We start from the raw sequence: 25,646 nt of genomic DNA, 5'->3' as shown, positions 1-25,646 counted from the left end.
GTTACTTTCACGAGCATTTCCCAGATGGTTTGGTGCGATGGAAACTCTGCAAGGTACATAAAAAGCTTCGTGGTTTGACTGCTACCTCCCTCAGAGAGGTCCCGTGGGAAGGGAGAATTCAGCCAGTGAAATCTCGGTTGCTCATCCCTGGTGGGGCATTTTTGGAGTCCAGGAACACACCAAGAGAAGTGCTGCTACTGTCCTCAGACCTTACAGAGGTGCCAGCCCCCACTCTTTGCATCCCCTGATACCAGTTAAAATGACTCCCACAGCTCCAGGGAACAGAGTTGGCATGGACTGAAAAAAACTCAACTCTACATAACTGGTTTTACGAGGTTCAGTGGAGAACACCATCGAACTAACCCTTCTGCAGAGAAAATCTGCTGGTGCACCCAGCTTCTGCCCCCCCACTGCCAGAAACAGGCTACCAGGCTTCATGTGTGGGTCAAACGCCAGACTCAGCCGCATCCTGCTCAGCCTAGTTGGCATTGGGTTGATGCCAAGATGAGGTCAGGGTGCTGGGCCACAGAGCAAATGCTGTGGCTGTTACTGTAGGAATTTTGCCAGATGCTTTCTCTGCACATGCCCACCTATCAGGAGAGTCCCCTTTGAGTGTTCTTTACCACGCTGTATCTTCTTTTCAATTTTCTATGTGCCCACACAAACACATGCTCACAAGTTACTGCAACTTCTCTGTGGCTCCACAGCTCTACCAGGATCCCCAAATAATCATTAAATGTCACCACCAAAGCACTTGTCTGTTGACAAGCCCCCAAACTAGCAACTGTGATGAAACCTTCCAAGACACACTGCATCAAGAAAGCATCATATGCTGATGTTTTGGATCCTCTGAAGCATTATCATCTCTCCAGATTAACCACCTTGTCACATATACCAAATTTTCATCTGACCAATATGAAAGTCAGTGCTTGAACTCTGCATTCCTGACCAAACACATCAAAGGGACCTACTGAAATAAGCCATTCACGAACTGTAGATTATCTGCTGTCAATCTACCTGGAAAACCACCTCAGCAACTAATTATTTCTAAGTTACTCCCTGTGCTGCACAACAGTTCAGTTTAGCTTTCCAAAAATGAGATGACTGTTCCCAGCCTTGCACTGGTTGACATGTCTATGGCTTTACAGAACTTTATTTTGGAAACTCCCTTCTGATTCCATAGAAAGCTCAGAGCTCATGACACCGTTTCCTAAATGACTGTGTACAGGTCCTTTTGAAGTTGACTGCAGTTAGTTCAGGGTAACATTCATACATGCTGCTCAACATTATGTCAGACTTTTTTCTGTTGTTTTGTTGTTACTTCTACACTGATTGGAAAATATATCTAATTTTTAATTAAACCTTTGTATTCTGTTCTGATATTTTGTTGCCTGCATCCCTAGTTATTCATCCATCAGTTCTTTTCAGTCCTGCTAACACTCGCATTTAGGAAGAATAATATTCTGTAGTTTTACAAATATCCAACATCCCTGAAAAAAACTAGTCATCTTCACAGAACAACTCTCCTCTAACCCAGTTATCTATTATACCATCAACATCTCAGTCTGCAATAGGTCCATTTATTAACTGTTCAAATGCACATATCTGAACTTTATTGCACAGATCTATTACATAATGGGCAATTATCTCATTTCACAGACAGTTGCTTGTAAACTAAGATAATGTGGTTTTCCCATGAGTTATTCTTGTATGGATTATGTATTTTTTCTTTTATTTTTTTTTGAGTATGTTGATCTTACACTTAGCAGTTCTCGTTATGGCACCAGGGGAAGACGCAGCAGTCACCAGTGCCAAGACACCTGCTGCATCTGCTTTCTGCATGGAAAGCATCTGGCACACTGGGGCCTCAATGCTCATCTGGACTCCCAGGTGTGACCATAGTACAAATATTTCACTTTCTTCAAGTTCTTTGCAATGCCACTTCATTCCAGCAAAATTTGGAAGCGTTACAGCCCCTTCTCTGCAGTTCTGCAAGGACTTTTTCCAAACTGACACTTCCTTTGATCCTTTCCCTTCATTTTCTCACTGAAGTAGATAATAAAGACACAGATTTAAGAGGGCTGGTGAGAGACTGGCTTTCCTCTGAATCTCAATCATGTGATGGAGAAAAAGAAAAGCTTACACAAAGCTTCAAGTCTGGCTCTCCAGAAAACCCTGTATAAACCATAGTGCTCACATGGAGGAATGGGGAGTACTGGGAGGGAAGGGGCTGCCCTGAAGGTGTCTGTATAATTGAGGACATCTCACACAGTCCTTGGCAGGAGTTTCCTCCTCTCCCTGATGCCTGTAAGCACTTCCTCTCAGCTCATCCCAGTCCCTCCACTGATGCACTGACTGTTGAAAGCAACACCTAGAATCTGCATTCAGATCACATTTTCTGGTTCAGTCAGAAGACATATCCATCCCTGCTTTGATCTTCACCATAGGCTTCTGGAGAAGAGGCACCCTCCAGTCATTCCCTGAATCTTCCTGGATTTCAGAGTGCAAGAATAACATGGTCTGCATATGCCAAGAAACTGGCTGGAAGAGCCCCCCAGGTGAACATCCAGAATCTGGAAAAAGTTAGGTGGGCTCCTTATGAGGGAATAATTTGTCATTGCAGACAAGTCCCTACTCAGCCTCTTCCACTCAATGCCAAAAATAATCCAAAATAATGAGATGCTGCCTATTACACCACCTGCTGCTGTACCAAGCCCTTGCAAGGCAGGTAATGTCATGGAATGTGACAAGGTTGTCTCAAAAGAAGAGTTAGACATCATCTGCCCCTTAAAGTGGATGGCTTTAGAAAAGCATATTGCACCCTAAAGGTGGAGCTTCCAATCTGTGTATCTTTTAAGCTATATTATCACATTCTGTTTTAAAAAGAGATAGGCATGTGAAAATTTTCATTTCTTCTATGTTAGTTGGAGTGGAAAATAGACCAGGAAAAAAATCTTCTGTGCTAGAAATGCATCACAGTTGCAATAATTCCAGAATGAGTATTTAAAAGACAATTTTTTTAAAAAAGTATATGATTTCCCTGATAAACCATAATGGCTCTTTAGAACCCATCATGGTCTACTATATGTAAGATTTTTTTTTTAAATGAAAATTATTTACCCAGAAGACCATAATGATTCTGAAATGTATTTTGTAAATCTGTATTCAGGGACTTTTTTTGTTAAAAAGGATTTTTTTTATTTTTTTTGGCCCAAGAGATCTTGAACAGCTTCTATGGAACCATCAGAATTTATTGTTTTAATAGGGCTGAAATGAAGTTTGGAACATGCACATACAGCAGCAATGTATTTCAGACAAAAAATGAGAAAGAAGAAAAAAAAAGGCTGCAGAAGTGGAAGAAGGAAAAGAAATGGAAGTTGAAGACAAGGAGAAAGGATACTATCCATACATATGAGATGTTCAGGCACAGAAGAGCCACAGTCCTGGTATCAGATGCAATACAGGGGAGGTCTAGAATTTCCAGGAAATGGGGGGAGAAAGTATTTCTCAGCTAAAGGAAAAGCAGTGCTCCTGCAGACTGCAGCATTACAATGTGCCAGCTCTGAAGGAAATAAAGTAGAAGAAAGGAAACATTGATCTGGCTGAGCAGGAGCTGCAGAGCTGACAGCTACCCTGGGTAAATACTGTAAAGACTTGCACAACAGCAACCCTGGGTTAAACTGCTCAGGCTATTTACAGAGTCTTCTCCTGAGTGCCCATGAGGCAAAGCCAGCCTACACACTGGTCCCAGCTATGGACTAATGATGTGACAGGAGAAACAAGAACAGCCAGAATGAAGTAATGTGGCCATCAGAAGCCCCCTCTGAGCCACATCAGATGGATGGAGAGCCAAGGCAGCCTGTCCCTGTCAGTGGGAAGGATCTGGTTCACACTCCTTAGAAACATTCTCTAGCTGACAAAGAACAATTATAATAACACTTCCACGGTGCTCCAGAGTGCAGTGCCAGAGACATTAACTAATCCATCTTCAAAGGCAAATTAGGAAGGGGATAAAGACCCTCAACGAACAACCAGCTGTGGCTGCACAAAACAGCCTGCAGCAAATAGCAAGTTCTACAGGTGTGCCCAGAAACACATCTATACATACACACACATTACCATCTTCAGGAGCCATAGTCAGTGCTACCAGGTGACTTCGAAGGACTACTTTTGACTTTTGTTATCTCAGCACTTTAATTTTCACTTGGGAAGAAAATACTGTACTTGGAATGACACTCTGGGACCAGGAGCCAACTATTTCAGTACCAGTGAATCAGGCTCTGGTTGAAAAAGCCTTCACTCAATGCAGCCTTTCAGTGGCAAAACCAGCTTCGCTCTACTTAGAAAAGTCAGAAATCAAAACTCCCAGGAGCTGCTGGTTTGCACCATGCAAAGCTCCACTGCTCAGCCACACAGGAGTAATTCTTACACTGCAGACGGTGAGTGCCCACAATTGTAACAGCACTCTGGGCACAGCATCTGCAACTACAGCAGAGGTTCAGCCTCTGAACCAAATCTGGAGCAATTCTAAAATGTGAGGTGCCATCCTTGCTTATTTTTTCTTAATAGTTGGAATGCTTACCAGTTTAAAGCTAGCAAACATAGTTTGTCCTGTATCATGTAAGTACATCATCAAATCCAACCTCACAGTAAGTCTGCTGATGCTGCAAAGGGCAGTGGACAGGGAAGTTTCACTGGTGGGTGCCAAGCAGAAACTCAGACTGCATCTCTGTGATCTCTTTTGGACTGCAATTCTCTACATCTACAAGTCAGGATAACTGGCGTTAGTGGATGAAGTTTGAAGAGCTCTGCACCTGGAGACCCTCATTCCTGAGGGAATGGGGGATACACGCCTGCAGAGGAGAGACTTCTTTGGCCAGATGCAGCCGATCTGCCTTAAACTCACAAAGGATAACTTTTGCCCCCAGTCTTCCCCATAACAGTTCAAGAGCTTAAAATGCACTTTGAGGAAGGTTTCAAACATTTTTTCCCCTCAAATCTGTCTACGCTTATTCACTGCGGATTCCAGAGGGATGACCTGGATTTCCTTGCACACTCTCAAACCAAATTATATCGGTCCCAATTAGGTCATCTGCTACCTGCAGCTCAGGACTGCAAAATTCCTTCCCCTATGTATCTCCATACAGTTAAGGCAGGACAGGGAAGCCTTCTCTGTTAGAATAACTACTATAAAACCATATAACACAGCCTAAAAATACAATTATAATTGCAACGCCAAAAGCAAGCCAGTCAATATCTTAGAGATTCTAATAGTTTCAAGCACTATTACCTTAACGGTCTCACATCACAGTACTGATTAAAGAAACATTTTGTCTTTTTATCTGTATTCAATGGAGAGCATAATCACTGGAGTGTAAAGAGCTAAAATATTTATTAGGAAGTATACAGCCTGGGTCAGGCAGCAAAAGTCAATGCTGAAGTGGTGAACTAAAGCCCAGCTTTTAGTCTAAATCACAGACCCCATCCTATCATCTCCTTGGGATCATCTACTGCACACAGGACAAGCTCAGGAGTGAGCTGTGCTGGTGCTCTACTCTGAAAAATGCTCGCAGGAAGATCCCCCTCAGGAGCTTAAATGGGCAGAATCACTCATGGAAGAGATATTTCTATTCAGCTAAGTCCACAAGACCTGCACATGAAGATGGGATACAAATTGGCCTCAAATATGGAAAATACATGTTTGGTTTTTTTCAAAAGTAAATGGGCAAATCTGCCTTTACTGACAGTAGCACTGCTCTTCATCTAGAATTAAGGAAAAAAAAAATAAAAGAGGCTATGCTCCCATTCTTGTCCTGATAAATTTGTTTTCTCTTTTTGCCTAATTGCTTAACAATAAATCCACGCACACTCTATTATCCATAGCCTACTGCAATATTCCTCAGGGCACATGATCAGCAATCAGAAAGCTTGAAAGATGGCCAACATAATCTTAAATATCCCAGTGTATTACCAAATCAGTATTTCAAATTTAGTGGACATACTCAGATACGTTTTCCTCTCTGCAAGAGGCATCATGTAAGTGGCAAACAAGATACAGAAGATCGATTATTTAGCATAATTGCACAATCTAATTGTATGGATTTTAAATGGAACAGGAGGAGAAAGATTAAAATCATACAGCACAGCAGTATACTTTCACAGAGTGCATGAAATAGATTTTCCCCAATTAGCAGAACAATGGAAATATTTACTGTCAATTCAGTGAAGATATTCTGAAACAAGAGTCAAGCAACATCCAGATCTGCACAGGGCAGGAGCAAATTATTTAATCATTACTGCGGGGGGGGGAAAACCCCAAACCACTGAAAACTTACACATTCTGCTCAAAAAGTCACACTCCTGTAGTGCTGCTTCACTTCAGAACGACATTTGGGGACCGTATGAGCAGACTGTGATGACTTCCCAGAAGAAAGTACAACTTCCATGGGAATGGGTGAGTTGCAGACCTGCACGTGCCCACGTGTGTGCACACACAGCACATCTCACCATTGGTTGCCAAAAACTGAACCAGTGCAGTACATTCTGCAGATTAACTGTGGGAGTGGAGGGAGCTCTCTTGTCTCAAAAATTAAGTGAAAACGCTAACCTTGTCATATTCCCTGGGCAAACAAAGGCAGCGGCAGCGCGGCTCCGCTCAGCCGTACCACGGGTTAACTGGCATTTCTAATACTTTTCACCTAGCCTGGCTTGACAGATGCCTAACCTTCGCCGGGAGTGGAGACAGCCTGATGGGCCCTGGCCATACAGGGGGAAAATTTTTGATGCTTCCCACTTATGACATGATTGATTTTCTTTCAGCGGCCCTTCACTTTTGGATGTGGCGAGGGCTGCCTGCCCGAGCCCCCGCGCGCCCTGACCTCGACATATGGCCGCTGTGAGGCTGAAAACTGATGACGGCAGAAACCTAAAAAATCAATAGGCCCTGTCAGTCAGTGGGGAGGCGAACGTCTTTTAAAAACCCAATCACGACATGTACTTGCTGCATGGTGCGGATCCACTGCACACTTGAGAACACACTGAATTTCCTGGGGTTTCTATTTATTTATTTATTTATTTATTTAAAAAAAACTTCTGGGTTAACACGCCGTCTACCTATGTATTCCTTAACATTTTATGCAGGAAGAAAGAGACTGAATCATCTTGTTAGGATGGAATCGCCACAATATTAACAAGAGAAAAAAAAAATAATCCCTGGAAACTCTCTGGGAATAGTATGAAATAAATAAAGAGCACCTTTCTGTTGCCAATATAAACACTGACATCATTATTTTTGACACTATCTGGAAAGAATTTAGATATAAGGAGTTCTAGAGTCTAAAAACATATGAGTATGAAACTGTTTTAATTTTCTTTGCAGGGGGTGAGTTATTGTTTTGGTTTGTTTTGATTTTTTAACTTTGTTTCTAAAATATGTAAGGAAAAAAAACTGAATTCATGATTGGTTCTATACTTCACAGTTCTTGTCATCTTCTGTGCACAGTGAAGAAAGGAAATTATTAGGTCCACTGAAATCAGCTGGAGATGCTGGTGCTCTGTAAACTGCACTGAGCTGTTTGTACCCTGCAGGATTGGGCCAACAGGATCCAACTGATCCCTTTGCTCTTGCCAGTTCAGGAAACAAAGGCATTTTATGAGAGAGATAAACAATATAACATACAGTGATTCAATTTCTATATTTCTGCCCCAAAACAGTCCTCTAGAACTCTGATGAAAAGCAAACAAACAAAAAATCCAACCATGATTAGAAAAATAAATGTTAACAATGGGTAGAACTTGTTATACTTTATCACCTCCATCAAGAGTGTAAATCCCAAACAAGGAATGCCTTCAAGTGATTTACCTAACCTGGCTGAAATTTTGGAGGGAGAGGCTTTATTTGAAAACCATGTCTTCGTGCATTAAAAAGAAAACAAACCTGAAAGGAGATGTTGGCTGAGAAACTGATGCATTACCAGGATGCATTTTAGAAATCAGCCAAAAGTAAGCAAGACTTTTAAAAAAATAGTCATCGCACAAATAAACAAAATCTAATGCTGAATTCCCAAATTAAGACCAATTAAAGCTTTCTTTATGACTACAAACCTGACAAGCTTACAATTTCGCCCTGTTGCAGAGGGGTGTGTGTGTTTTAATGTAATATTAATGAGCCAGGATGGAGGGTCATAAAAAGTGATAGGTTTTTGCAATGGTAAATTATAAATCGGTATTGATTTTTCCCGGCACTAATGCAGCCAGCTTATTGTAAGACACCACAGGCAAAGTGCACTTTATCAGATTAGACTGGAGCCTGGTATCAAATATACATGAGAAAAAGGATGCATTTGTGACTTAGACTAGACTTTTTTTTAATGATACATGAAATTTTTAAGGAAAAAAGTCTCAGAATATTAAGAAATTAAATACCATTTTAAAAGATCCCAGATGGTAGCAAATAGATATTAATGTCACATTAGTATAATTTGTTTTTACACTGATGGAATATAGGCGAATATAGGAATAAGTACGTGAACTAAATCCTGATCAGATTTAACCATGTGCTTAATCAGTCCAATTTATGATCATCTCAACTGCTCATGAGAAAAGTTTCTCATTTGCATAACATGCCTGAAGAATCAGGCCCTACATCTGCTTATGCCTATATGTAATATAAAATCACACTTATAGACATCTATGTAGTGAATATAAATTCTGTGTGAGTTACTTTCTACATCCTACGCTGCTTTGAAGAAGTTGGTTGTTTTTCCCCCATACCTTGTACCACCCCGCCATGCCAGCCAAAGACTATGAAAGAGCTTTTCCTTGTAGTACTTTTATTGCTTAAATACTGTGAAGCTTTTCTTTCCCTTTCATCTCAGAACACATTGGGAGTTGGCCGCGCAGTAAAACTGGGCGTTATTTTTAAAATCAGCTCTGCTTTTCATCTCCTGACCTTCCCGCAGTCAGGATTTCCTCATTAAAACATTTCACTGACGTGGATAATTGACCAAAAAAATTGAGAGGGAGAAAGAGAAAACAACAACAACAATAAAAAGCAACCTTACTTTCTGCAAAGTTGCTCTGGATGGGTGGCAAACCAGTACCCCTGTTGCTGCACCCAAGAAGGGAAGGGAAAGCTTTGTACAAAGGCTCATGCCCATGTCCCCACACAGGGTCCAGGCACTCTGCCACTCCTCAGTGGCCTTTGCTATCCCTTCCTCATGGTTCTCCTGCTGCCAGCAGCCCTCCTCTTCTCGCCTCAAACATCCTGCCAGCCTCCCAGTGCAGAGCCGTCTCCCATCTCCTGCTGCCTCACCCTCCCAAGCAGCCTGTGCATGAAACTCACTATTTTTCTCAGAACACGTATGTTTATTGACAGGTTGTGAACAAACAGCCCCTGCACAGGCTGCCTGTGAAGGCACTAAAGTAAAGTGTGAACCCAAATAAGTAACAGCAGGGAGGAGGGGGAGAGGATGGAGGGGAAAGGGGCTGGGCTGCATTTCAGGGATATTTTCCAAGGGGAAGAAGGTGTGGGACTGGGGGAGATGGGGATATCCAGGGGCATCTAAACCCCTTAAGAGGTTAAATGAAGGAGCATTGAAGACAATCCTTCATGTTTCTTCTAAATGGGCAGGGGACCAAGGAGCCTCCACACTAGACACTCAGGAGGGATCTCAATGGTGAGGGAACAGGGAGATGGAGCATGTTCCTGTTCCCCATATCCCTGTGTCATCCACCACCAGACTGCCCCACTGAAGCACCGGGTTCCAGCTTTTTTTGTATTTTAGCTTCAGAAACTAATGCTTGGCACTGTGCTCTCAAAACGTTTCTGAAACTATTTATCTTCCTGTATTCATTTTTATCATTCTTATAAGCAGATTAAGAAAAAGGTGAGAAACTGGAAGTGGAGTGGGAGGAGATGCTGCTTTTTCTTTCAAATAAATGCATACAAATACTCCCAAACAAGCCCAAAACAACAAGACCTCATCACTGCCAGTGCAGCCAGCCCCTCTGTCTGTGCCCAGCCACACTGATGGCTACAGATTATGGCTCACAAGAGCTGACTCCACAGACCACAACCCCTCGACAGCACGGACCGAGCCCACGGCAAGTTACAGGGTCTTACTTATGTAAGTAAGTACTCATGAGTAAAACGACAAAGAAACTCAAACACAAACAGTCCCATTAGCAGATTGCCAGCAACCCTGCTCGTCTTGCAATGGTGCTTTATATCACAGAATAAAAATCTGAGGCCTGATCTTAACAACCATTTCTCAGACAAAATTCCTATAAACTTCAATGGAAATTTTGTCCGTCTCAGGACCGACTGGGCTTTTGCCTTGCAACTCCTCATACGCTGAAAGTAATAAGAGGAAACTTTCCTTTTTGACAAGACCTCATCAGGTAAAACCTAATAAAGCTGAAAAGGAAATTAGAAAAATGAAAGGTTATTCCCAGAGCAGTCTGATCCTGCCTCAGCCAAAGCCAACTCTGGAGACGCCTTCATGCTGAAGGAGCCAAATTCCCACCGGCACATCCCCCCAGTCACCGACCCTGTAAAGCAGGATCACACCACGGGCACGAGCCAAGGACGTGACAAAGCAAGGGGCACATCACACATGTCCCACTCAATGGGACAGTGAAACATGGCCTCAAATCTGGCCCAAGGAAAGAGAAGTCCCCTCCGCTGCCTCAGTGCAAACTCACTGTGCTCCCAAGAAAAGCGGCACTTTTAAAGTGATTGCTATAAATTTTATTAAAGTGAAACAAGCCATTTTTAAAATGTATGCTAATTCCACTTTATTAGTGATGCCAAAGTCCTCATTTACATTTTTCATAAAAATTACGCAGAGTTTTTTGCTGCTTTAGGGATAAAACTAATAAACAAATACATAAATTAGTATATTTTAATTAAATGTTATCCCACAAAGTAATATTGTATCCCTTTGTCTAAAACAAACAAAAAAAGAAAATCTATAAAGCACCTCTAACTTGAAAATTTGTGTTGTATTAAAATATTAGAACTCATTAAAAACTAATTTAAAAATCACTTTACCTAACAATCAGAAAAATTTTGAATTCCATATTCTAATATGTGTTATTTGTTTTGGTACAGGAGATTATCACTGCAGCATGCATTACTATTAGAATATCCATGTGTTAGAGGCATCATAATGCCCCCAGATCCCCCTAGGAAATAACAAAATCAAGTACTACCTGCAAATTTATCACTATTTCCATATTAAATACTGTATTATTTCTATTCTGTAACCTCAAAGTCTGCACACAGCATACACAGACCCACAGTGGCACAGGTGTTACCTTGCTTTTAGGTCCATATATCCCATCTAAGCATGTAAAAAATATGTACGTATTTTGGGATGGGATATGGCATGCCTTTGGAATATATAATATGTTGCTCAGAGTATAATAAATGGGGCAGGTTAAGCAAAGAGGTGTGGCTGGAGCTGCAAGGGAAAGTCCAACAGGCAGAAAACAATCACATCTTAATTCAACATTTTAAAGTACTCTGCAGAAACAGCTTGAGTATTAAAAAAAAAATCAAATGTGCATTAGAACATATTCACCTCATTAGAAGGTTTTCTGTAACCCTGCTTTCCCTCAGATGGGACAAATAGACCTCAGCTCTGCATTTTCATTACTCTCCATCCTCCACTGCAATTTTTTCTGAATGTAAGGTTATTGCTTTTCAAGGCAGGAATTTAAATGAAACAAGCACTCTATTTGGCATTTTCACTGAAAAAGCTTTGTCTCCTGCTTGGTTATGTTTCCTAGAAATTGAAAGATTCAAAAAAAAAGAAAAAAGAAAAAAAAAGGAACCAAAAGGAAACACGAGGAGTTTTTGTGTATATAAATGCACTTTCTGAAAAGGTTCAAGCATTTCTTGGCCTTTCTGAAAGTGTAATTGACTGCATATTCCTATTAAAACTGTCTTACACCATAACCTCAGCTGCTCCAAGGCCATCCCGTCAGGTATCTGTTTCCAATATCAGTGAGTGATTCCGATTGCATGGTGATGGGCAGAAACAGGATGAAATTAAAGTAATTAAGCAGCAAGCTTGAAGACTACCCATCTTCAGTGCTCTTTGAAGGCACGTGTAGTTACCATGTGGATGCAACATGCCATTCAGAAAAATGGATCACAGTGCATGAGTGGGAGGACTGAGACTCCCACCAAGGTAAACCTCTTTGAATGATCCAAAGGAATTGTATACAGAGAATTATTTAATACATGGGAAGAAATCTCAGATCATGCAAATATGGGGGGGTTCTCTATTAAACTTAGGGGGTTCTTATCTATCGCAAAAGAGGAACTTCCTGCAGCTTAAACTCCATGAATCCTCTTGTTCTACAGGATTTCAAATATTCTCAGGGGGGAATTTGGGTTTCTGGAGATACAACCCACAAATGAAAATTTCCAGTGTTCAGTTCCCTGCCAAACAGTAATCAAAATAAGAGACGCAAAAAAGCTTTCTCCTGAACTAGGCCAGGCACTTTAAAAGGCTTTAAAGATATTTTCAAAGTGTTCTTTTTAACCTGATAAGGCTCATAATCCTCTGTAAGATTAGTCTTAATGTGGAGAAATGACTCATCTGCAGTGACATCAGAGAGAGCCCCATGTCCTCTCTCACTTTACAACCAGCCTGATCACCCCCTCGCCTTGCCCCAAGTCTTCCCCATAAATATTTAAACAAGGAGCAAAGTGATATATTAAGGATATCATATTCCAACCTTGCTTCAATCCAAGATCCATGAAGGTATTTCAATACCTACACTTCAGTTTAGATGCTTAACTTTCCTTTCAAAGCAATGGAAAAGCAGGTTCCTACAGAGCAGCCAAGATCCCCACATTTTTGTGACTTTGGCATTAGGTTACTCACTAATAGGGCGTTCAGCATCCTATCCATCATCTCTGGAGCTGGGAACAGATGGACTAGCAACCTCAGTTCAGCAGAGGAGGTGTAGCTGCCTGGTAAAGCACTGCTGGAAGATGCATGGGGAAGCTCAGCCCCAGCCATCTGATGCTACTAAAAGCCTGCCCCTGTGGTACTGGCTCCTGAATTTCCTCCCCCCAAATGCAGTGCAGCTGGATCAGCAGCCACACAGCTGTCTGGCATCAAAACCATCCCCCACAGCTCTTCAGGGTGGAAAATCTGGATCACAGCTCAACACCACTCCACACGTTTTTATGTGGAGGAACTCCGAAGAGATGCACTGCTCTTCACAGTAGCTGCTCCAAGGTGGCCAGGTCCCTCCAAAGCCCTGTGAAGCTTATAATAAGAGTGAGGATTACTGGATTCTTGAGTTTTCCCCCATTTTGTGCACAGATTTCACACTGGCAATATCCCCCTCTGCCTCTGTCCACATGGCAGGGCTCTGGTGCCATTGTCACAGACAAGGCAAGAAGAAGGAAAAGGCACTGGCTCTGCCATTGCCACCAACATGTCCACTTTGTCACAAACTTCCTGAACAAATGCTCAAGGCTAGATATCCAAACCAACAGCCCATTTTCCCAGGTACAGTCACACCTACAGCTCTGCTTAGTTACAGGCAGAAGATTCCCAAATATTCCTACATGGCTGATGTCACTATAGTGCTACAGCAGCACTGGCCCCTTTGTTAATGGGTGGAACCCTGTTGTATCATTTCCAGGACCCCCAACAGACACCAATATCATCTTGACTTTTGCTGACACTCCACAAGCAAACGAAAACACAAACTTTATGGCCACCAAAACCTCTCCACTGTATGATAAAATAAAGTCATAAAATCTCATGAGCAACTAACAGTCAATGATAAGAGCACCAAGCAGGCCACCTGCATGGGAGTTTCAGCAAAAACTCTCCTTCCTTCTTCTCATCATCCATTGGCTTCAATGGAATCATTTGTGCACTGGCTGCTTGCTGGACCACTGTGTTCAGATGTGATGGTCATCAGTCCCAGACACCAAATCTCAGCGACAAAGGTTTACACCAAGCCTAGTTCCCTCATCCCAGAATCATTATGTTAAACTGAGCCTTTTTAAGGAAAAAAAAAAAAAAAAAACAAACAAAAAACAAAGGAGCTTTAGGCTTTATGGCCTAGCCATCAAAACTGCAGGCTGCCTCAGCAGAGTCCAGTGTCCTTACATGCTTCTGACTCAAAAACCAAGACACCAGACTCACAGTAAAATGTAAACAGGCAGCTACTCCAGCAAAGGAAGCATTGCTCTTGCCATCAGTACAGTGCTGATTTTGTAATCAGTCTGGAAGGTTTATTTTTAACCGCTGTACCAAGGTTTTACAGAGACACAATTGTTCTTTTGAAACCTTGCTAATAGGGCTGATCAGTAATACCAGCACTATATACAGAGCAGAAGAGCACAGCATAATGAAACTGTGCTATGAGAAACTATGAACGAGATATTCTTTCTATAAAAAGCATTTTTAATAAAACATGCAATGGCTCCAGAAACTGCTCATCATATTCTGATGAAGGGACTGGTACTGCAAGCGGTGAGTGCTCGAATCCTCCCCATCTCCTCTGGGCCCCCCCAGAGCTGTTCTTCCCCTTTGAGAAAGAGCATCTGGCAAAGTGAGGATGGGGATTTTTCCAAGCTATTTTCATGTTGACCACACACCTCATAGCACTCAGAGCCTGCTCCAAGGAACAAAGTGAGTAGAGGGACTCCTTCAATGCCTCTTAGGTCGATGTGATATAATACAGATGCATTTAGGTATTCTGTGCAGATTGCAATGATTTAAAAATTCAGTATCATTATCAGAAATTCAACTGTGGATCTCAAAAATTCCCATACATTCCCTGCAAACTGTTATTTTACAAACACACTACCTAAAAGCTTATTTACAAAAGCAGTTATTGATACATGTATCAAAAAGCCCAAAAGTGAACATGGATTTTTATGGTGTGTGATCATTTGAGGAAAATCCACAGTTTCTCTTTCTGAGAAGTTTGTTGTCGAGGGCCCACTTAATAAAAATTAAGATTGTGGCTCCTTTTATTCCCTAAAACACATAGAAAAAGCTGATTCTGCAAGATAAGGTTCTCTGCTATGAGCAAATTCATGGACTGGTTGGTCAAAAGGCATCTGAAAAGCCCTTTTGTTCAGTCTGTAGGCTTTTTGGAGTGAGAATGATCAAAATAAATCACACTTCCGAATTATCTCTAGAGAGCAAGAAATAAGCTAAAGGAGCCCATTGGCATTCTGACCAAGATCCAAAGGTGTTTGCAAGTGACAGGGTGCTCTTCTTCTTGAGCCAAAAGATTTGTATTTGGTTCCCTACAAGTAATTTTACCCCATGAAATTTATAAATGTCCTACAACTTAATCTCAATCTTTCTAAGCCTTTCAGAAACTTGTATATATTCCTGTACCATTTTAACAACTTAGACCATATATTTTTTTTTTCTTGTTACCATTGTCTAGGCTTACCTGAACAGAATAGTCTTTGCTGCTAATTCAACATATCTCTAGAGTTTAAAATGCATTTCAAAGTATTTTTTAAAAGTTTAAGAAGTATTAAACTGCTTTGCAGTCATTCTGCACAATTCAAATCCTTTGCTAGATTTGGCATATATTTCTAGGTACTTGTCTGATCCTCCCTGCTGAGCCATGCAAGCACTTCACAGTGATTAGTGGATTTTAACCTCACAACAATGAGGTGGAGGCACAAAACGGTTTAAATGACTTGCCCATGTCCATGCCAGGAGCCTGTGGCAGAGCAGTGAGTCACAGCAGGACAGTTACATTCACTGTGCTGTGACCCAGCCATAAAAGTAATGTTTCTTGTCACAGAATTAAGATTTTTCTTTCAATTTATATTGGGAGGGGTCAAGAAAGAAATGTTATTATTTAACACAATTGTAAAAGGGCACAGTCAGTGACCCCAAAAGTTGGATTTTTTTTCTAAAGTCAGTAGATTTTAAATCTGTATTTATATATAGAAGAAGTCATCACAGATATAATCCATTTTAAAAACACCCTGTATTTGCCACTGCTGCCTTTCAAGAGGGGGAAGAGGAGAAACAGACAGAATTGTTTTGTTGTCAAGAAAAATACATCTAGCATAAAATGTTAAGGTTGCCAAGAGATGACAGTATTTGGCAGCATCCTAAAATGTTTGTCATTTTAAAAGTATTTATGCTAAGGCAGAAAATAAACTATCCAACATTTTAGTCACTTTAAGTGATTAAAACAAGTCATTAGAATTTTAGTTTAAAATCATCTTAGATAAAATTTTCCCTTACCTAACTAGCCAGTTTTCCTTTTTCACAAAAAAAATAAAAAACAACTGTGTGCAGGTTTTTTGCTCTTAAAGCTCGTGCCTTAGCTCTAAGTGCTCTAGCATGATGTAGGTAAAACAAAATGTGGGAGACTTTGAATATCGTTTTCATTTTCATTGGAAACATTTTCAATTACTACACTGCTGAATAGAAACAACTGGGAAAAAAAGTTAGGAACATTTTAAACGCCTGCCAGAAGTGCAAGAACTTCTCTATACGTAAAGAAGTAGGTGCATTTAGTTGTCTAAGGTTATATTTTAGCATGAATTTGGCAAATTTTCCCAATAGTGACTTGACTTATTTCCATTTATTGTAATGTGTTCAAGAGTATTTACAAATGCACATTTCTCATGAAGTTGGAAGTAAATTGGGATCTATTTTTTCATGTTGTAAAGACATTGATGTGTTTTTTCTGACATGCCTCATGAACTCAGTCAATCACAAGTCTTTCTTAATGGAAACCACATGTCTGCCCAGAACTGTGTAATTACAATGCTAGGATTCTTGGCACTGCCAGGAAAAGGGGCATTGTCAAACCAATTAGAGTTTATTTATTTACATACCATTTCTGGACGAGAATGTTCCTTCTTTTATGCTGATGCTGAGAAAATATATATTTCATCGAGTGGCTGTAATTTTTGTTAGATACTGTTACATTTTGCAGCAATTACATCCCTAGTTTTCAGTTACTTTCCACGTAAGGAAACTTTCCTTTAAACAAAACAGCTGGGAATAGCATCATGAATTTTATCAGCCCGGTTTTCATTTGTTTCAGATGAAGAAGGAGATGTGAGGGCGGCTGTTTCCCTAAGCTCCACAGAGTCAGTATTTCCACCCACTTCCACCCCATTATGAGCTTTTCATTGTACAAGATGTCTTGTTTGTACATCCATCCTTCTGCAATATTACCTCTTCCACACCCCTGTAAATCGGTACCTGCAGCTGGTCCTGCAAAAGCAGCACAGTTTGACTCGTAAGAAAGAAGGAGCAAGGCTCCCGAAGGCAATCTGCAGTGCTGCTCCAAGGCAGATCCCTCTGGACAACATTAAAAAGAAAGTTATGTGTCTCAGGAAAGCCAAATACCACACAGATTTGCACTGGGCTGAATCATGTGTGCTGCTGCTGGAAGGTTACAAGCAAGCAGAAGAGGCTGTGTGGTGGGAAATGCATTCCAGGGACACCAAGAAAAGGCCAGAGCTGGTGCTCCGTGTCTCCCACGGAGCACCCTGCACACTGTAACCTCCTGAGTTCCCTCTGCTCTTTTACAAACGCAATTCACTGCTTCAGACTCTCTCTCATGGGCCATTGAAAGCTGCAAAGTCGAAATGAGAGCCTTTCTGATGGGGTTTGTCCCCAACAGGAATACAACTGCAGGGAGGGGGGGAAGGCTGCATAAGTATTCCTACTTATAACCAAAAAATCAGGAGTAAAGAGACAAGTTTAAGCTCAAAGTTTAATGGACATCTTTCTCTTTGCATTGTTCCCATCTGTCTGAGATGGATCATGGGGTTTTCAGGCTAATGCCTTTCCAGGTTCCTGCACTGCCTGAGCATCCAATCATCCCTAATGTTCCCAGTCTTTAACCCCACCCTAGAGAGCTGTGACAGCATCAGATGACTGGGGGAGTGGAGGGAGCATGCAGGGATGTGCTCCAGAGCCGGCAGGACACTGTAGCAGAGGAGGGGGGGTTAACCCAGCTTCCTCAAGAGCCAGGCAGGGTTGTGTCAGGGTTTTCACGGCTGACCCACAGGAACCTGTGCTGGGAGGCTCTTCCTAACACAGAACCAGCCCTTTCTGTTTAAGCAGAAATCTGCTGTGTTCCGTAGTTCTAAACAGCAACCTGATGTCAGCCAGCTGAGATGATCCCCTCCCGTGGCAGAGGAGATCCAAGTCTGCACCTGAGACCATACAGTATTTAGTTACAGAGAGATGTCAGGCTAAAACCCTCCCATCTGGACCATGCCAGTCCCTGCTGAGATGCTCTCTGGTCACAGGAGGCACCTCCTACCCTGAGGTTGTGTTATGCCCTTCCATTGAAAAAGCAGAGGAAGGGAAACAGCTGTAAAAATCTCCTATTTAAAGCTCCTGAAGCTTCAGAGCCTTCTATGAAATCCCTTCTATGGGATTCTTTCTCTTTTTTTTTTAATTTGTTTTTAATTGCTGCTCCAACCTTTCATGACTTCCTTGTCTTTGGAAAGTTCCAAAGCATTAAAAGGAAACATTAAGTTCTGACGCCCTCCGACATTATTTTTCAGTTTAATCATTTTTCCCCATTTTCCTCCTCTTTCTCTGTGCTGAGTGAGGGTGGGAAAGAGACAATTAAGGGAAACTCAAAACCCTCAGATGTTTCAAATATGAAAAAGTTTAATAAAAGTTTTCCCACACATCGGCAGAGAAGTAGGAAAAACTGTTTTCTTATTAAATTCTCAAAGCAGAAATGACCAAAACATTCCTGGGCTTTGTGTTCACCACTCCCTCTCCCACTTTTTGAGCCAGAAGTCTCTGCTTTATCTTGCCATGCTGGTGTGCATGTCTGTGAGAGACAGAGCCCTTCCCTGATAATTCCACGGTTTATAGCAACCAGCCAAATGCAGGGCGAGGGCTGAAATGGTGGCACAGAGTGGGGAAATGACTTGCCCGAGGTCGTGCAGTGGGGCAATGACTCAAGTGATTTCCAATAACACAGTCATTACTGTAAAGGCTTTAAAGAAGCAGTGCTTGATTCACTGCCCTGCACTGCTGCTCCCCGCAGCTCCGGAGGAGTTACACGGCACAGCGTCAGGCCAAGTGTTTGAGCAAAAGTTGGCCTTGGTTCAGCTGGGAGGGGAGGAGACGGAGAATGGATACGTGTGGTTTAGACTACAGATCCTGAATAAGAAAGGGAGACTCCTCAGGTAGGCATTCAGGTGGCTATTTTAAGAGGTGACAGATGTAACCCACGTCTTCCAGAAAGAACAAGGGAGGATGAAGATGAGTTGACAGGTTGGGCAGTGGACAAAATACTCTTTTTCTGCTATGTCAGAGCTTTTATTTCTGCTGCGGTCCAGGTCCATCTGGCAACTCAGCTGTGAGTATTCACATCCCTCCATCCTCCCTCAATCAGGTGGCCCATCACCCATCTCACACAGCCAAGCAGGACAGAAAACTATTTGGTACCAACAACATTGTTGCAGGCACATGACCAGTCAGCAGGAGAGGGAACCTGGCAGCTTCTTCTTGCTGCAAGCAAATGGCCCTGAACAAAAAGAAAGGCAAGGAAAAGGTGCCCACAGGGAGGATTTTCTGCCTTCACAGAGCAGGGGACTCCAGGGAGAGACTGGATTATACTCCATGCTATATTTTTATCTCTGCTCTATTCACAAGGTGCTTCAGCCATTGGTTGAGCTGTCTCTTGATTACTGCAAGCAAGATTCATCATCTCTTCGCCAGGAGATAGGAAAAACCCTGCCACCTTGTAAAGCAAACACATGAAAATGACGTGGTAGTGACTGGGTTTCAATGCTAATTTCAAATTACAAAGCACAGGAGCAACTTTCTACACACGATTTCTGATTCTGCTTTCTATTCCTGTCGAGCTGCAGCCAGAGTTTTGCCAGTGAAAAGTGCTATAAACAGCCCTGGCCTCGCTGAAAAAAGCAATATGCCGTCAGTCTGACATCTACCTCGCTTTTCCGCTCATTGTCAGCACTTTGATTGATAGTGTTGTTCATTAATGTGGGACGATTGTCAGCTTTTCCTGAATAAATATAAAAAGAAACAAAGAAATCCCCACCCTTTTCAAGCCAGAGTGAATTATTTCCTATTTTCCTTTGCTGAATTCAGGCATGTAACAGTACACTGCCCTCAAAACATGCTGGAGCTTTAACCACAAAGTAGGAAATTGGACTTTGGATTCAGGAACCAAAACTTTACTTAAGTAGTAGGTACAGTAATTAAATTTTACTATTATTTATTTTCCAAAAGGAAAAAAACAACGGTATGCCCTGAAGGCTTCTGTTTTAATACAGTACTTCAATTTTGCACAAAAAACTAAAAGAAATCTATTTGGTGAAGACTAAAATGACATGTGAAAAGCAGAGGCAATCACAAGCACCACAAAAGATAGGCAGAGATTCAATTTAATACAAGGCTGCATCTTAATTCACACTGGGGAGAAGAGGAATAAGAGATGTGAAAATTCACATATATTAAAGTATTTAAAAGATGGGTAAGTTTTGTTGGGCCTTTCATACCCCCAAAACACTCCCCATGATGTCTGCTCAGGAATCTTTGAGGTTTGGACAACCTCGTTGTCTTTAATGTATTCCCATACGCCAACAATTAAAAGAGTGAGAGATGCCATAAAACCCACCCTAAGCTCTGTCTTAACATTTACCATTTTCATTAGACATTTTATCCCCATGAGTTTTCCTTGCACTGGCACCCTTAGCTTTCTGCTTGATGGAGTCTCTCTAATCAGGTCATTGCTTTTACCGTTAGCAATAGGGTCATTGCTCAACATCTTTTTCAAATTGTACATTGCATCAGTGTGTATGAAACACAACCACAACAACAACAACTACGATTACAAAACTGTAACTGGGTGTGGGGGGAAAAAAATGGGGAGAGGAACATCAGTGGCTGACCAATGATTAATTCAGCAAATCATGCTTCGGCACAGAGTTGCCTTTGAAGCAACATGCTAACAATAATAATATTCTCCGCAAGTGCTACATTTGTAGAGTTGAATGGCAAATTATTTTGAATACCTCTGTAAAGAACAGGAAACTGAGAACTGTGGAAAAACTGGCATTACGCCACCGATTGAAGATTCAATCTGACTGTAATAGAAGGTGATTATTGGGGACTAGCAGGCAGATGATGGATGATTTCCTCCTAAAATGACAGCTCTGCTGTGTATCAGCAATCCTCATACAGCACAAACGTACAGGTCGGCTTTTGTGGCTTTTTAATTCTTACCATTGTGGGAAATGGATTTCAAACCTGTGGCGAGCTATTTCAGTCTGCCAGGGCACATTTGGATTGTTCCTCTCTTTCTCTCCCCCTTTCCTTTTTTTTTTTTTTCCCCTTTTTGCGAACCTAAGGAAAGATGCTCACTGAAGTTCCCCAGCCATTTACCTCAGAGAGCCAGGGAACAAAAGAGCAGAACCACGCAGTCCTCCCACAAGCTCCCTGCTCCAACCCAGTGGGAGCACACCTGGAGGGCAGAGCAGGGTGAGCAGAGTCTCCCAGCAGCCTCCCTCCCTCACACCCCTGCCCCCATGCTGGGGTAGCCTGAAAATTAAAATACCCTCCAAGTATGTAATGCCTTGTTTATCTTCTGCCCTTATCTGCTTTGGTGAAAAATGCACACCCGAATTTATGTGCTAGAATTTGATACCCTACGCAGTGTTTTGTTTCAAAAATACTCATTTAGAGTTTCCTAAGAGAGCGTGGGCAGCCCACTGGCACAACCAGGGACTCATACAGCTGCAACACCAACGCGACTTCTGTGCTTCACTGCAGAAAAGAGGCAGCCCAGACACTCTTACAAGGTTAGAACAAAAAATATCGTAAGTTCCTTGCATGAAGCTATAAGCTTTGTACAACCATTTGTTTTAAAAGACAAGCTAATCAATAACCCCATCTTTTATTGCTGTGCCCCTCCATGTACTCCGTTAGTGATCACACAGCACTTCTAGTACATCATGAGATCACAGAGAGCAGTTATAGGAAAGGCTGCCTTCGAGGAGGAAAAAGTGCCATCCAACAAAATCCAGACCTTCTACTGCATGTCACGGTGGCCTGGTGTCTAACGACGTCCTGGCTCCCTGGTCCTCACCGTAAATTAGTATGGACATATGTTCTGGTGTCTGTCAAGACCCAATCCTGACACTCTGCCAGTCCTGCACAAAAGGACAAGGTAATCCACAAGAGCAGTAAATTTATCAATCAAATCCTGTAAGTGTCCCTTGCTGATAACACGAGCCCTTTTCCGAATTTAACAAGAAAGAGCGATCCAGCTCGGTGGGACGTCACAGGCACATTCCACCCACGGAAACACCGCTGTCAATATTTCAGAATGCACTTGCCATTCTCCTGTCTGCAGTCAGTTGGATGCTGGACTGTGTCTATTCACTGGCTTCTAAAGATGGGGGGTTTCTACACCAAAGACCAAAAAAGAAAAGCAGCTACATACAGCTGGTTAATACTGAGCCTTTTTTCCAACTAATTAAAAAATAATCACATTTGGGCCTTTATTTAGGTCTCGGCAATGGGCAGGTAATTAATTGTTAATTTTATATTTCTGTGCAATCTGCATCATTTTTTTTCATTATAAATGCAATTAGGGATGATGGAATAAAATAAGTTGGCCAAAGATGCTGTATAACAACTGTGAATTAAAAACTACGCATTTTTGATTCTCTTGTATCACAGGTTGCAGACATCAACTTCTGCATCAAAACAAAGAATATGATCTGCTGCTGCTTGGAATCACTGTCTGGTTGCACAAAATGATATCCCAGTAGAATAGTAGCTGGTGTTTATAGTAAAGTAGAGCAAACCATTATCAGTGTGCGATGTCAATTTAAATTTTACTGGAACAGAAACCTTTTGACCCCTTCCAAACTTGATCCATTACTAGGTTTATACATGAAAGCTTAGGAGAGAATTAAATTAGAAGGAACACTGCAAGAGAACTGTATTTGCATCTATTGCACTTAAGACTGCAGATTAGTTGACCTTTGGAAAAGGGGATTAAAGCAGTTTCACCATCAAGAGAAGACAATCTGTGTTCTTAAGGCAATCAGATTGGGAAGGGTAACAACCTCTGAAAGATGAATTGAACTGAGGAAGAATCCATACTAATTTGCATGGTTTACACTTACAAATGAATTTTGCAATGATTTCTGCGAAAGGAATTGTGCAGTATTTGAATTAGTCCACAAGTCCTTCAGTGCTGGCATGTGGAAACTCTGTCCGTTTTTGCAATCTAATTTTACAATAGATTAACCTCAGAAAGGGTATCAGTAGATAGTAAAGATGCTGTGAAGTCATACACCTGGAACAGCAAAATGCAGTCACAGGAAAGTTTCTTCCTTTTACACAGAGAAAAATGTCACGAACAATAATCACCAAATCACAGTCACAGAAGGGCCTGCTCCAAGATAATCTAGAGCCAGGGAACAAATAACCCCCAGACTGGAAGAGGGCCTAAGATGGGGCATAAAATGAGGTTTATCACACGGGTAGCAAGCATATCTTAAAAAATATGTGAAGCTGTACACATTTGCTGACAATATGGTCCTAAGTGAGTGATGGAGCAGACTTAAAAAATTAAAAGAAAAGGGTGAAATTATGTTCTCTATTAAGCATCATTAGTGCTGTGGTTATACAGAGGCAAAGTCTGTTCTTTCCCCAGGTCAGGAAAATACCTGTTAGTTTTATTATCTATGCCATAAGATTTCACAGGAGAGCTCATCAATTAAAGCATAATCACATTCTCATTGAAAATTAATGACGAAAAAAATTATCCAAGTTGGGCTCTTCCTTACTTTGTAATAACCAGGAAAAGGGAGCAGTGAATGCAGATTTCTTACAGCCTTTGTGTATCTCTGCAAAGTTACAGCTCTTCAGACTCCAGTGCCATGGAAAAGCCTCCACAAATGCCATAGGATTGATACTGTTTTCTATCAACTGTATTTTAGGTTTTGGAGTGTAATAGGCTCTGAAATGACCGGTGTCGATACAGTTTCCAGGCAATCATAAGAACCAAGCAATGAGGCCGCTAAATATGATCCCATCAGTGCAATAAAGTGACGTTGCACTCATCACCACACAAATCAACAACGAACAGGGGTTCATTCTGCAAGAGACACGCAGATCTCTTGGGAATCTTTCTAAAATAAAATATCCCCATTTTCAGATATAAAGACACACACAACCAAACATGCTTAGGAAGCCATTTCCCAGCATAAAGCTATTCGTCAGCAGGCTTTTAAGAAATGTGACAGAACTTTTCATGCTGAGTATTTATAATTTAAAGGGGCATTTTGCATTCTCTTATACACAGATTGACTGTTCCTTGCCCATAGTTACAACCCCTCAAAAATAACATCAATAATCTGGATGAAAATACAATTTGCAGCTTCACATCACGGAAAACATACATTCTGCCTATGAAATTTGGGTAGCTTTGTCTGAGGAAGAGAGTAGAATGTATTAGGGCTATCCATCTTCTACACAAGGCAAGATATGGGTCAGAAAAGCATTTGTTAAATGTATTTTTCCCCCTGAATGACCAAATGGCCATTGCATTGGTACCCAAGGGAGTACCTAGACCAAAAAAAGCAGAAGGAACATAAAAGGAAACATTCATACCTTAAAAAGAAAAATGCACTTCAACTAGAGAAAAAAATATATTTCAGTTTTAACACCAAACAGAAGTTTACTTCATTAAGTGAGGATGCTGGGGACATGCTAACTTAGAAGGTAATATTTCTGCAAGCTGAACACACCTGGGAATCAAGTATTTTAGATTTGTTTAAACTTGTAACCGTAGCAGTCCTGGTTTGTAAGGAGAAAACTGGCTGAGATACAAGTCACTTTCTGTGCCCCTGTGCAAAGGGCTGAAGGACAGAGATGCAGACCTGGCCATGAGAACCAACTTCTTTGGAAAGCAGCTGGAGTTGTCTCGCTCCAGGACATCACCCTGAACGGAGGAACAAATGCATGGACAGGTTTCCAAGTGCTCAGGCATGACAGCTACCTCAAGCCCTCAGCAATTCTCAGTACTTTCTGTTCTTCACCTTTTCAGAAAAACTTGGCATCCAAAATACCAGGCTCTTCTCAGGAAACTGGGGGGGCAACCACCTTCAGCATAGCAGAAAAACCAGAGCAGGAATTAGCTGACATCTCCAGAGTGACGAGTCCATCTCGTGTCTCATCTCTTGTCCCCTTCCAGCAAAAATTCCCTCATTTGAAACAGTCTGCAGTGAGGGCATAAGCATCAGATTTAAGGGAAAAGTAAATTCTATAATGCACAAACCACTCCAGAACCACCACTTCATCTATTAAAATGGTTCCCATCTTTTAAAAGTGAAATTATTCAGTGTCCCTAACTTCACTCCTAAAAAATTTTAATAGAAAACAGTTAAGAGAAAAATGATAGGGAAATATATTATTCTAGAAACCTAAGAAGTGATGGCTTTCTCAGTCTATTTATTAAATTGTTCTCTGAATGCTCAGAGAATTCACAAAAAGGCTCTCAGTCCTACTTTGCAGTACTGGCCCCTACATAAGTTTTACAGCAGCTGCAATCATACGACCAGTCCAGCTCCAGGCCAAATGAACAAATAAATAAAA

The 25,646-nt window shown here is 41.5% G+C and overlaps 2 protein-coding genes across 9 annotated transcripts in view; both read right to left on the bottom strand.

Annotated features, from left to right (window-relative positions):
* EBF1 (EBF transcription factor 1) overlaps positions 1-25,646 on the bottom strand; it is a 272,964-nt gene that overhangs the window by 180,811 nt on the left and 66,507 nt on the right. The window lies entirely within an intron of this gene.
* The window catches only part of LOC127473973 (ovoinhibitor-like), a 225,811-nt gene continuing 211,731 nt past the window's right edge, over positions 11,567-25,646 (bottom strand). The window contains exon 16 of the mRNA XM_051794250.1: positions 11,567-11,618. Within this exon, the coding sequence (XP_051650210.1) occupies positions 11,582-11,618 (37 nt within the window). The 3' untranslated portion in view covers positions 11,567-11,581. The remainder of the gene's footprint in view (positions 11,619-25,646) is intronic.

This window comes from Manacus candei, unplaced genomic scaffold, assembly GCF_025592945.1.
Source record: "Manacus candei isolate 608988 ecotype Guabito, Panama unplaced genomic scaffold, ASM2559294v1 h1tg000037l, whole genome shotgun sequence".
NCBI classification, from domain to species: Eukaryota; Metazoa; Chordata; class Aves; order Passeriformes; family Pipridae; genus Manacus; species Manacus candei.
The sequence above is the reverse complement of the archived record's forward strand: the minus strand, read 5'-3'. Positions and strand labels throughout refer to the sequence as shown.